The sequence below is a fragment of the Crocuta crocuta genome, unplaced genomic scaffold (assembly GCF_008692635.1).
Source record: "Crocuta crocuta isolate KB4526 unplaced genomic scaffold, BGI_CrCroc_1.0 scaffold333, whole genome shotgun sequence".
NCBI lineage: Eukaryota > Metazoa > Chordata > Mammalia > Carnivora > Hyaenidae > Crocuta > Crocuta crocuta.
In genome coordinates, this window is record NW_027532856.1 from 4,633,580 (window position 1) to 4,643,668 (window position 10,089).

Consider the following 10,089-nt stretch of genomic DNA (forward strand, 5'->3'; position numbering starts at 1 on the left):
CCACCATCTCTCAGCCCTGAGGGGCTGAGGCAACAGGCCGCTTTGGGGGCAGGAGCGGGAGTCCCACCTCTCGCACAGAGGTGCCTGTGTTCTGAAGCCGTCCCCAGCTCCCTCCGGTCACCCTGCCAAGTGCTGGCAGATTCCCAAGTGAGCCCTCCTGGGTGTTTCCGGGGAGGAGATCGGTGTGTCCCGGATGTGCCGCGGCTCTTTCTCCAGGTGTGTCTGTAGGCCTGAGCTGGGCTGTTACCCACGCATGCCTGTGTGGCTCTGGGCCTACTGCGTTTCTCAGGAAAGGAGACTGAATCTTCTGGGCTCTGTGGGCCCTGCGTCCGGGTGCGTGTGTCTGTTGCAGAGGCACCCAGTGCTCTTCCCTCAGGTGCCTGTTGGTCAGTCATGCAGGACCAACGTGAGTTGTACCAGCCTGGAGCAGGCTTCCGGCCTTGTTCCACTCACCTGGGTGGCTCCTGTTGTCTGTGTGTCCTTATTGCAGACCTGGCCCCTTCCTGGTCCTTGATTTTGACTTGGGCCCTGTCCTGCTTCTCCTGATTTGAGGCCCACCGGAGCTGGGAGCCATTGCTGGGCTGGGGGAGAAGTTCAGGGTACAGCGACACTGAGCCCCACCTCCGTTCCATCTCTCTTCAACCCTAGCCTCAGGATGGGAACCAGCAAAAGCCGCAGCCCCTCCAGAAGCCTCCTGACTCCAGAAGCTCTGGGGTGGAGAGGCTGGGCCTCAGTCTCTCTCCTACAAAAAAAATAAAATAAAATAAAATCAGTGGTGGTCTTTGGCCGTGGGCATTGAGGACATATGAAAGAAAAGCAGCCTCTGTTGTCACAGGGAACAGGCATCAGGGACACCTTCACCCTGTGCAGGACAGGAAAGGGGCTGCACTGGAGACTGTTGAGGGACGTGTGGGTCCCTGGCAAAAAGCCTCAGGTCTGACTTGCTGCAGGTCACATGTGGAAGGAGTCTATGACAGATCTGGGCCCTGCAGCCTCGGCCCTGGCTTCCAGCCTATGACTCTTGTCTGCTGGGACAAAATACCTCTGAGGTGATAGCTCTGGGGGCACACTAGGCAGAGGGTGGTGGTGGGAAGGCAAGATGCTCTAGGAGGAGGGGCCCTGCAGGGTGGGGGTCTAGGAACTCAGGTTACTGCACAACTTTGATATTCTTATCCTCTTATCGTCAAGGGCAGCCACTTCCCCTCCACCCAGGGTCTGAAGCAGCGGTGGTCTGTTAAAGGAGCACCGTCCCATTTCTGGCTCGCTTGCCCTTCTCACCACTGTCTCTGCAGATCCCAGTGGATGGTGGGCCCTGTTCTCCTTTTCTCCATCCCATCTAGATGAGAAGCAATCTATCTTCCCACTGGTCCCTACTCTATGTCAATCCCCTTGAATCTAAGAGTTCCCTGAAGTTTGCGTGGGTCTGACCCTGAATGGGGGACCCGGAGAAGAGGCCCACAGCCTTCTGGGAAGGAGTCACTGGGTGATTCTTGTCCACGCCTACCACCCTCCCATTCCCCTAATCTATTCCTCCTGATTCCAGAAACAAGCCCCCTGAGAGGCTTGGAGAACCCTGGCGAAAATGCGTGGCCTAGACCTAGCCCACCCCAGCCCCCACCCAGCCTCCCACCTTGTTCCCCTCCCCCAGCAGGGGCCCTGGGATGGGCAGTTTCCTGCCTTCCCCATGGGGAAAGCGGGGGTGGCACGCAGGTGGGCGGGCCCCGTGCCCACATCCGGTGGCTGCCAGAACCTCCCCATGGAGCCTCTCTTCCTCCGCTCCTCCAAGCCCAATGACACCTATGTCCTGCCCTAGACCCTGGTCTCACCACTGCTCTGCCCTGCCCTCCTATCTCTACAGGCCCCCAAGGGAGCATAAACATCCAGTCTGGTGCCAACAGGCCCACCTGGCCCGAGTGTGACTTCTGTGTTGTGCTGAGGGCACAGGCCTAGGCTTCCAGGGGCTGGGCCTGGGGGAGGGGTAGCTTTGTGGGGTGCTGAGGCCTCTGACTCCATGAAGGGTATTGTGATGTGCTGGCTTGGGCCTCCCTTCACGCATCTATACCTTTGTGGCCTCTCTAGGCAGCACATATAGAGGAGCCATGGCGTGGCCTGAATGTCAGTGCTGTCGCAAAGGGAAGGGAGTTTTCTGGGCTAGAATCATGGGGGTGGAGTTCAGAGAAAAGGTCCTTTTTTCTTGTGCTGAATTCAGGAACCTGTGTTTTTGGCAATCACCGAACGCCCTGACAGGGAGCCCTTATCTCCTAGGGTTACCCCCAGTACCCTGAGTCAGTCCCAGGCTCTTGAACCATCCCCTAGACTTGGTGCCATGGGGGAAGGGCAGGCCCAGGGTCCCGGAAGCCACCTGCCCAGGGTGTGTGAGATGGTCTCTTCAGCCCCCCTCCCACCAATACCCAGCCTTGTCTCTGGTTTCCTGTCAGTCGGTCCTCCCCAGGGAGGGGAGGGGCGCGCTAATCTCCGCTGCGGTGTGGGGGCGGGCTTCAAGACCGTTGGGCGCCCTGAGATCTGGCCCACGTGGCCTTGGGGTTATAAGCCCTGCCCGCCCTGAAGGGAACCCCACTTGGGAGCCTGGAGCACAGGGCTTGCTCCCCTGGGCCTTGCAGCGTCAGGTAAGGATCTGAACCTTCACTTCAGCCCCAACCAGGGCTCCTCAACTCTTGGCTTCAAGGACTGATGAGGGGTTTGGGTTGCAGGCTCTTACTTTGGGGAGGGACTTTGAGAAGTTGGGTGCCAGGGCTTACTAGTGAAGCTCTAGGCAAAGAGGCAAAGAGGCGCAATAACCTGCAGACCTATCGGCCTTCATGGTGGGACAGCTACTCAAAATCCTGGGCCTTGACTTCCCTCTAGACAAGGAAGGTAAAATGGCTCCTGGCCCGAGATGAAGAAAGGAGGGGTCCAGGGCTTCAGCGGACAAGGGCCAGAGAGTAGGGTGGGGATAGCAGGGGGTGATGGGGGCTGAAAAGTTGGACTCAGCGTCATCCAGAGGCACTAAGCGTCTCCCTTCACCCAACATGGCCACCATCTCTGCTGTGATAGCCTTGGGCTTCTGCCTGGGGATCTGCTGGATGGTGAAGGAGTCAGGGCCTTGGGCTGGTGAGGAGGCTGGGGACAGAGGCCTTGGTGGGAGGAGGCTGTGGCTGCCTCAGTTGGACTCTGGAGGGTGGGTAGTGTGGCTGGAAGAGGTCACCCAGGGGGTCAGAACTGGGGGGGGTTCAGAACCAGAGTAGCTATGGCCTCTACCTGAGTGTTTCCAAAAGTGGGGGGATGGGGTGGAGCTCTAGGGGGAAGGGAAGAGGGAACCAAAGAGGAAGTGGGGGGAGGGAGGTAGAGGAGGCAAGGTCTGGCGCCATGCTGAGTCACCACCCACAAGGGCCAGAGCAGGCCTTCTGGGGGCCATAGGGCAGGGTGGTAGGGTCATAGGAAGCCACAGGGAGGGCTGGGGGGCTCTCGAAGCAGGAGTCAGGAGGAGGAGCGGGCGGCCTGAAGAGTACTCGCAGACGGACAGACAGACAGTGCAGTCACCCATAAAGTAGAAAGCACTACTAACAGCACTGGAGGGTGTAGTGTTTCCTACTTTATGGATGAGTGTACTGTGGGCTTCGGAGACCACGCCGCCGCCGCCCGCCACCGACTTCCTCCACGCTCAGGACCGTGTGTGACAGGTGAGCCCTCAGGCACCCTCCCCACCCAGCCCAGGTCCCTGGAAAGGCCTCTGCTGCNAGCCCCAAGTGGACAGATGCCAGGATGAGGAAGAGGCTGAACAGGAGATTAGATGGAGGGGAATGGGGTGGTGGTGCCGGGGATCCCAACACTAATAAAGAATGGACTCTACTTCTGTTTTGTCTGAGACTCTATTGCTGGCGCGAGGGGTGGGGAGGTTGCTGAGTGGGCTTAACAGGCACATGGATGGGGTGGGGACATGGAGGGGTTGGAAAGGAGAATCACTCACTCCCTTGAGAGAAATGGGCTTGCTCCTGCCTGTNTTGGGGTGGGGTGGTGAGACCTTCCTATAAACCCAGGACATGAAGGGGCAGGGTTATTAGGGGCCCTCCTACCTTCTTCCTTTGCTCTGGCCCTACCCTGCCCTCTACTTACTTTCTACACCCCTAAGCTGAAGGCGGCCAATCTCCAGTTCCAATCCAGGAAAGTCCAGTGGGTCCTTGGCGGTATAGGAATTGGGTATAAACACACTGTGGCACACACACAAAGCATCTTAAACATAAATAAGGGCACAGATACTAATATACAAAGCATACACAATCATGCATGTGCATTTCCACGTAAGGACCACACACATGGTGACATACACATGTGACATGGTTGGCATGTCAACTAATGACACACAGGTATACTCACACTCAGGACACATACATACTCATAGTGTCCATACATGCAATGATACAAACACGTACGATGTGTGCTACACATAGACGACCACACAAATACATAGTGACATTCACATAATAAACACATTGGTTCCATACACATTCACTTATACTGACATATTCATACATGATTTTATTTTTATTTTTTTAATGTTTTTACTTATTTTTTGAGTGACAGAGAATCAGGTCATGAGTGGGGGAGGGGCAGAGAGAGAGGGAGACACAGAATCCGGAGCAGGCTCCAAGCTCTGTGCTGACGCCCGGACACGGGGCTTGAACCCACAAACCGTGAGATCATGACCTGAGCCGGTTGGACACCCAACCAACTGAGCCACCCAGGCGCCCCAATACATGATTTTAAAAGTACAATAGATACGTAGATCTAAATAAAATCGTGTCATCGTCATTACATGACTATATAACCGTGTCATTATATATTGTATAATGTCATATAATGCACATATACATGTGACATATGTGCTGTAATTTCTATACTCGAAGTCATATCCCAAATTTACATAATAGCATGCAGATAGACATGTATGCAATGGCACGCACATAGAAACATGCATACGTATATACCCAATGAGACTCATACACACATACATGTTTCTGTGTACACATATAAATTAATACAATGGCCCCCTCCCACACATACAGACATAAATATATGCCTATTCCATACACATGCATGCAAATAATGGCATGTATATGTCCCCTGACATAGACATCGGCGACATACATGTAGTGGTGCACATACTGATCTACATACTACTTTCGGGAAGTGAGGATGTCACCTCAACCCCATGAACTCCCCGGCTGTTCTATCCGCTCTGGCCTGGGTGGAGCCCACACGCAGGGGCTCTGTGGTTCGGTGCTGCTGCTGCTATTCCCCAAGGGTGCCACACGAGGGCCCCCCATCTCAGCAGAGACTGACTTGTGTGAGGATGGACTGAGTCCCAGATTCAGAGGGCACAGGAGCTTCCTCTCTGAGGCCCCTTCCAACACCCCTGTCTCTGGGGACCCCATCTAGGCCCCTGCCCCCACATACAAGTTGACTTGTGGGTAGGAGAGTTCCCATGTCCTTGTCCCCAAAAGCCATTTTCCCATAGCACAAAGGCCTAAGGCTAGACAGAAGATGAACTTCCTTGCCGTTTGGGGCAAAGCCAGCCCAACAGCCCATGTTGTCTCCTCTGCTGGCGCAAGAGGGCCAGATTGCCCCCAAAATGAAGTCTGCCAGGAGGAAGCTGAAGCAATTCTCAGTCAGTTTCTACCGTCTCTGCTTCTATCTTCCTGTTTTCATTCCTTTGATTTCTCTGTTTCAGTCTCTCTCTCTCTCTCTCTCTCTCTCTCTCTCTCTCTCTCTCTGTTTCCTCTCAAATCCCATCTTTTCTGTCCCTGCCCCTCTTCATGGCTGGCTCTGCCTATTTGTCATACCACCTCCTGTCTCTGTCTCTACTGGTCTTGGGCCGGCACCGATGTGGGGAGGACCATCCACAGTCCTCTCGCCTCAGTACAAGGAAGGCGTAGGGGCGAGTGGGGAAGAAGGGTGGGAGGCCACATGTACGGGGTACTGGGCTGGGATCCCGTGAGGAGCCCGCTCTACCCTCTGTCCCGACCCCGCCTGCTGGTCCAGCCCACCAGTCCAGCGCCATCACCATGGAAACCAGCAGCCGACTTCCTATTGGTGGGCGGGAGAAGACGGGGAGGGGGAGGGGAAGGCTGGCTCTCCCCTGTTCATCCCCCCCCCATTCTGAGGCTCAGCCCTCCTCTGCGCCCACCATCTCGGGGCTCCGGGATTGTCGGGGACCCCAGAGCTGAGGCCAGCAGGGACAGAGACTATGAGGCAAGCAGCCCACCGACCCAGACCTCCTTAGGACCAGCCGACCGCCCAGCAAGCAGGAGAGCGGCAGCAGAGAGAGGGACAGGAGATAAAGGACCACAGCGGACGGTCGAGGATCACCCCCAGCAGCTCCCGCACACCCTAGCCAGGCTGAGGGTCGTGATGGCTAGCCAGACTCGCAGACGCTGACGGACATACAATGACACCGAAACACACAGCTACACAGCACTGAGCTGCTCAGATACAACCAGTGACAGCATCACACCCTGCCACAGCCCTGCAATACAGACACCCACACACACACACAGAAACAACTGGTAACTCCGAAACAGGCACAGACAGTGACACACGGAGCCACTACCCACCCCCCCATGAGTGGGGGCACCTGTCCTCCAAACACACACACAAGACAGCACTGACCCGAACAGACAGACCTGGAGACACACGCAAACCCCCAGCCAGGCGCTGCTGTTGGTGGCCTCTGCACATCCTCCCTGCCCCCACGGGGACACCCTCGCTCCTCCACATACCCGCGCGCACACACAGCCACGAGCAAACATAGCTTGCATACCCTTAGCTTCAGCTCTGGCAGCTCTGACTCCTGCAGCCTCCTTTGTGGGTGAGGAAGAGCAGCCAACCGTGGATGGAGCCTCGGTGAAGCCAAGAGCTCAGAGAGGAAAGGGTCTGGCCTGGCATGACCCTCGCCAGCCCCTCCACTTGGCTGGGTGATGTCCCCCGGCCCGGGTCCTGGGGGCCCCTGGCAGTACCATGGAGCAACTGACACCTCTCCCACAGCTGGGGGACCCCAGAGCCATGGAGCCGTGGGCCCTGCCCGCCTGGCAGAACTGGACTCCAGGGCAGGGGAGCGAACCTGGAGGCGCAGCCCCAGGCATTGCTGATGCTCTGGCAGCCGGGCAGGTTGGAGAGCTGAGGCCTGAGCAGAGCTCCGAGCCTACGCCTGAGGGAGCCCAGAGCTCTGGGGCTATGGGCGGCACTGACCCTGAAGGAACCAAAACTGGGCTGCCCGGCCTGGGGCACCAAGCAGCAAGCTCCAGACCCAGCTGCCCGAGGCTGGAGGACGAAGAGGTGGAGGCTCTTCCTAAGGTAAGGGAGCTGGGGAGGGCTGGGGTCTACCAGGCGGGGCGCCTACTGACGCCCTCCAGCTTGGGCACGTTTGCAATCCCGCTGCCCACCCCTCCTCTTCTGGCCTGTCTCTGTCTGTGGGTCCTTCTCTGTGACTGTGTGTCATCCCTTCTCTGGGCAGGAATGTCAGTGGCTCCATTTTTTGCCATATGTCTATCCTTCTGACTCTCTGCCTGTCTGTCTACATCTGGCCCTGGCCCTGCCCCTGCCCCTTCCCTCCGTGAGTCTCTCTTTGAGAGTCTGTCTGTCTGTGTCTCCTCCTCCGCGAGTCTCTGTCCTTGGGGGCTGGACGATGCTGGGGGCGGTGGGGTGGTGGGGGTGTATGGTGGAATCAGAGTCCAGAGGAAGTAGATTCAGGGGAGGGGGCTCAGTGCTGGGCTGAGCCAGGGAGGACAGGACTGGGGTAGGTGTGAGCAGCCTCCCCTAGAAGATGGAGGGACCGGGGCTTTGGGGGAAAGAAGGGGCCTGGAGGGGAGGGGCTGGGAGCTTGAGCCGGCATTTCCCAGGGATAGATGGGCAGAGATGGAAAGAACTGGGGACTAGCAGAGAGGGTCTCAGGGCTGGGGGAGGCCAGCGGGGGCCCCTTCTGGGCCTCCTATGCACCCCTCTGAAGGCCTAGGACATGGGGGAGAACCTTCTCGTCTCCATGTCTCCTTAGACCGTTGGGGGGCAGGATGCCTCCAAAGGAGGGCTTTGACTAGGTTCCTGAGGCGCCGTGTCCTGTCCTTTCCCATGCCAGGGCAAGCTGGGCGTGGGCTCTGGGGACAGGCCCAATCTGGAGCTGCTGAGGGCCCTGGGGGAGCTGCGGCAGCGCTGTGCCATCCTTAAGGAGGAAAATCAGATGCTGGTGAGGCTTGAAAAGAGGGTCCCCAGTCTGGGTTGGGACTGGGGGAAGGCAGGCTCAGACACCCTAGCCCTCTGCCTCCGCACCTTCCTCATCCCATAAAGCATCCCTCCAAGTGTGGGCTGTGTGGGGTGACATGATCCCAAGACGCAGAGAGGGTGAACCCCTTCTTAGAGTTCCCAAGGACTCCACTGTGAGCCCAGGGCTCTCGTCCAAGTCCTGGACAGTTAGGATCGGGTCTGTCGGGCGCTCCCCGCATGGCCCGATTCTGGCTGACCCCTTGTCAGAGGAAGAGCAGCTTCCCTGAGACAGAGGAGAAGGTACGGAGGCTGAAGCGGAAGAATGCCGAGTTGGCGGTCATCGCCAAGCGTCTGGAGGAGAGGGCCCGGAAGCTGCAGGAGACTAACCTGAAGGTGGTGAGGATGGGAGGCTGCCGGATGGAGGCTGGGTGCCCAGGGAGCCAGGCTGGGCCTGAGGGGGTGGGGCCCGGGAGTCATGGACTCCTGGCACCCAGGAAAGCAGGAATCCAGGGGCCAAGGTGTAGGAAGGGCAAATGGTGGCTGGGCTAGGAGGCTAAAGGCTTCTGGGGCCACGGGAGGGCGGGGAGTTCCTGAACAGGCAGGGAGCGGGTTTCTGGATTACCACGTGCTGGGGCTGGCGGCAGCCTCCCGCTGAGCTCATCTCTGGGTGCAGGGCTGTGGGGGCGGGGATGGAGACCCACGACAGTGGCAGCCCTCAATTAGCAGCAGCCTCTGGGCCTAAACTAGGATGTGGAACTAACCTTTCCAGCTCTGTCTGAGGACTGCTGGGATGGGGGGGAGTGGGGCTAGTGGTCCCCTAGTGCCCCAGATAGAGGGTAGAAGCAGGAGGCCATACTTCTAGGTTTTCATCCTAATCCCTCCGTTGGGAGGAGCTGAGGAGTGGGAGAAGTGCCCCAGCCCTCAGATGACCGATGGCCTTCCTCCTCCTCTGGCCAGGTGAGTGCCCCTGTGCCCCGTTCCGGGGCCAGCTTGGAGTTGTGCCGGAAGGCCCTGGCCCATCAGCGAGCCCGGGACCTCAGTGAGACAGCCAGCGCCCTGCTGGCTAAGGACAAGCAGATTGCTGCCTTGCAGCAGGAGTGCAGGGAGCTGCAGGCCAGGCTCACCCTGGTTGGCAAGGTGCGAGGAGGCCCTGGTCACCCCTTCCGGTTCAGCCCTCCAGCAGGGCCACCTGCCTGGCTTGTGGGATGCGGCCGAGATGTTGATGAGATGCAAATGAAGCGGGAAGGTAGAAGCTGCTAGGGAGTAGGTTCCCCTGGCAACGGCCCAGGTGGGAGCGGGGAGAAGGAGCCCGAACTGAAGGGGGTGGAGCTAGGAGTCCCAGACCTGGGAATCTCTGTGCTCCAGGCTTCGCGCCGTTTGCCAGCGGGTCTGGCTGTATGACCCCTCACACTTGCGTGGAGCGATGTTCACAAGGCATTTTAGCACAGTGCCGGGCACACCGTGAGCGCCCAGTAAATGAGTTACTGTGACTGTCTGCACACGGGCTCGCGGAAGCATGTGGCTGTGCACGCGTGCACCCATGACCAGGCATGTATGCATGGGAGGATATGCACGTTCCCGCGCCTCGGGGCCGCCCCGGCACCGTGGAACGCGGCCTCCGCTGGGGATTGTGTGGGGCGGGCAAGGGCTAGGCCTGACTCCTCTCCCTGTCCCCCAACCAGGAGGGCCCCCAGTGGCTCCACGTGAGGGACTTCGACCGGCTGCTGCGCGAGTCCCAGCGGGAGGTGTTGCGGCTACAGAGGCAGATCGCCCTGCGCAACCAGCAGGAGCCGCCCCCGCCGCCCCGGCCCTCGGGCCCGGCCCCCCCAGCCAGAG

At 58.6% G+C, this 10,089-nt stretch overlaps 1 protein-coding gene across 3 annotated transcripts in view; it reads left to right on the forward strand.

Moving 5' to 3' along the window:
• Positions 1-6,360: 6,360 nt before the first annotated feature.
• TSPOAP1 (TSPO associated protein 1) overlaps positions 6,361-10,089 on the forward strand; it is a 24,497-nt gene continuing 20,768 nt past the window's right edge. For 2 of the 3 annotated variants that reach the window (XM_077745530.1, XM_077745532.1), the window contains exons 1-5: positions 6,361-7,350; positions 8,129-8,236; positions 8,521-8,649; positions 9,211-9,390; positions 9,936-10,089. The exon at positions 9,936-10,089 is cut by the window's right edge and continues 92 nt beyond it. In XM_077745530.1, the coding sequence (XP_077601656.1) occupies positions 7,015-7,350; positions 8,129-8,236; positions 8,521-8,649; positions 9,211-9,390; positions 9,936-10,089 (907 nt within the window). In that variant the 5' untranslated portion in view covers positions 6,361-7,014. The remainder of the gene's footprint in view (positions 7,351-8,128; positions 8,237-8,520; positions 8,650-9,210; positions 9,391-9,935) is intronic. The other variant, XM_077745531.1, reaches the window with a different exon arrangement.